Consider the following 1,837-nt stretch of genomic DNA (forward strand, 5'->3'; position numbering starts at 1 on the left):
CAGGCCTGTCCTCAGGAACAACAGGTGGGAGACTGCGAGTGGGGGAGAGGAGCCGCCCATCCAGTCAGGGTTTGGGGATGAAGAGGCCCTGGGGTGGGGGTTACACAACTGGCATGGGCAACAGCCGGTGGTGATGACCCCTGGGAGGGGGGGGCGCATGTAGTTCCTGCAGGGTGTCAGCTCCACAGGGTCAGCCTGGGAGACCAGGACCACCCCCACCCCTGGCCCAGGGTGAGTCCTGCTCATCTGGGGGTGTCTAGGATGCCCCCCTTCCCACAGTGTAAACCCCCTGGCCCAGGCAGCGTGTCCCTGGGTGGTGTGTCCCAGCTGTACCTGATGGTGCTGTCCTTGTCCTTGCACTGCTGCTCCAGCCTGAGGACCCTCTGCTTCAGCCCGGCCACCACCTGCAGACATCACACACCTGCACCACGGCCCCAACCATGCAGGTGGAGCATCCCTAGCACAGTGAGCCCGGAGCACGGGCCTCCCCTGGACCGTGGGCCGCGAAGGACAGGGATTCACCAGGCCAGGGGTATTCGCGGGTCTGACACAGCAGGGTGCAGCCACACTGCCAGACAGAAAGTACCATGCTAGGCGGCCTGGGGCTGGGCAGCTTGGCACTCACCAAGCAGGTCCCCAGAAGAAAGACCAGCCTGCCCCCTGCTCCCGGAACAGCAGCCTGGGCAGCCCACGGAGGCTGTTTCCCTGCTGCACGTGCGTACGTGGATCTGCCTGTGCGGGGTTCCCCTCGGTGCGGCCTGGCTGGGACCGGGCTGCTCAAGGCCTTCCGCAGCTTTCCTCCCTCCACAGGGATCTCCCAGCCCCCTCAAACCAGCCTCACCCCCCTCCAGAGTGCCCATGTCCTCCTAGTGGGTGTTCAAAGCAGTGTCTGGGGTGGCAAACATGTCTTCGGCAAAAACCCTGGCTGTGCCAAGAGCCCAAGGAGGGCAGTCAGTGCCTGCCAGGCTCAGGCACTCTCAGGGACAGCTTGGCTGCAGGAATTACAATGACAAGGGCACACACCTTGACCTGGAGCAGGGGTGGGGACGTCTGGCTCCCGACTGATTCATAGCGACAGTGTGAGTGTTGGAGACTCTAACTCTTTACGAGAGTAGACCACCTCGTCTTTCTGACTCAGGACAGCTGGTGGTTTCAAACTACCCACCCTACAGTTGGCAGCTCAATGTGTAACCACCAGGCCACCAGGGCTCCTGCCTATCACGACATCATGACACTCCCTCACCACAGGTGAGGCCAGCCGGCCCAGCACTCATGTTAGGGGTGAGCTCATGGAATGTCCAGACTGGCCTTGGCAGATACGAGGCTCCCCAGCCCCGATGCAGGGCCTGTCCTGAAAACCCACTGACCCAGACAGCCAGGGCACCTGCCCAGAACCCAGAGGCCTGGGTGCTTCCTGCATGGCACCCGTGGGCCTGGCTGTGTGGCCCCGGTTCCTGTTCTTTGTCTGCAGAGGCTCTGCTGTGAACGCGTTGCTCGATGCTCCGACTCGGGCTATAAACACGCAGCACAGATGGGGTCTCGCTCTGGAGGGGCTGTTTCCCCCTGGCGCACAGCCCGAAGGGGGAGTGTTCCAGACACCAGGCTCGGGCCAGCCCGGCTCCATCACAGCCCTTTCTACGCTGGCATGGGAGGCTGTACCCAGCCAGTCATCTCCTTGCCAGGGTGGGTGGAGGGGTGTGGGTGATGGGGCTGCAGGCCACACTACCAGCCTTCTCTGCCCTGAGCCCCGGGCCCTCCCTTCACCTCAGGCCCCTGAAAGTTACAACACAGGACTGGGCCTTGGCGCCGCCACGTGCACACGCCCCTCGAGGTCTTC

General features: G+C 63.3%; 1 protein-coding gene across 1 annotated transcript in view; it reads right to left on the reverse strand.

Annotated features, from left to right (window-relative positions):
* The window catches only part of IQCE (IQ motif containing E), a 26,699-nt gene that overhangs the window by 15,160 nt on the left and 9,702 nt on the right, over window positions 1–1,837 (reverse strand). Inside the window, exon 7 of the mRNA XM_045284372.1 lies at window positions 334–404. Within this exon, the coding sequence (XP_045140307.1) occupies window positions 334–404 (71 nt within the window). The remainder of the gene's footprint in view (window positions 1–333; window positions 405–1,837) is intronic.

This window comes from Echinops telfairi, unplaced genomic scaffold, assembly GCF_000313985.2.
Source record: "Echinops telfairi isolate 266 unplaced genomic scaffold, ASM31398v2 ScPeMD7_5;HRSCAF=22, whole genome shotgun sequence".
In the NCBI taxonomy this organism is placed as follows: domain Eukaryota; kingdom Metazoa; phylum Chordata; class Mammalia; order Afrosoricida; family Tenrecidae; genus Echinops; species Echinops telfairi.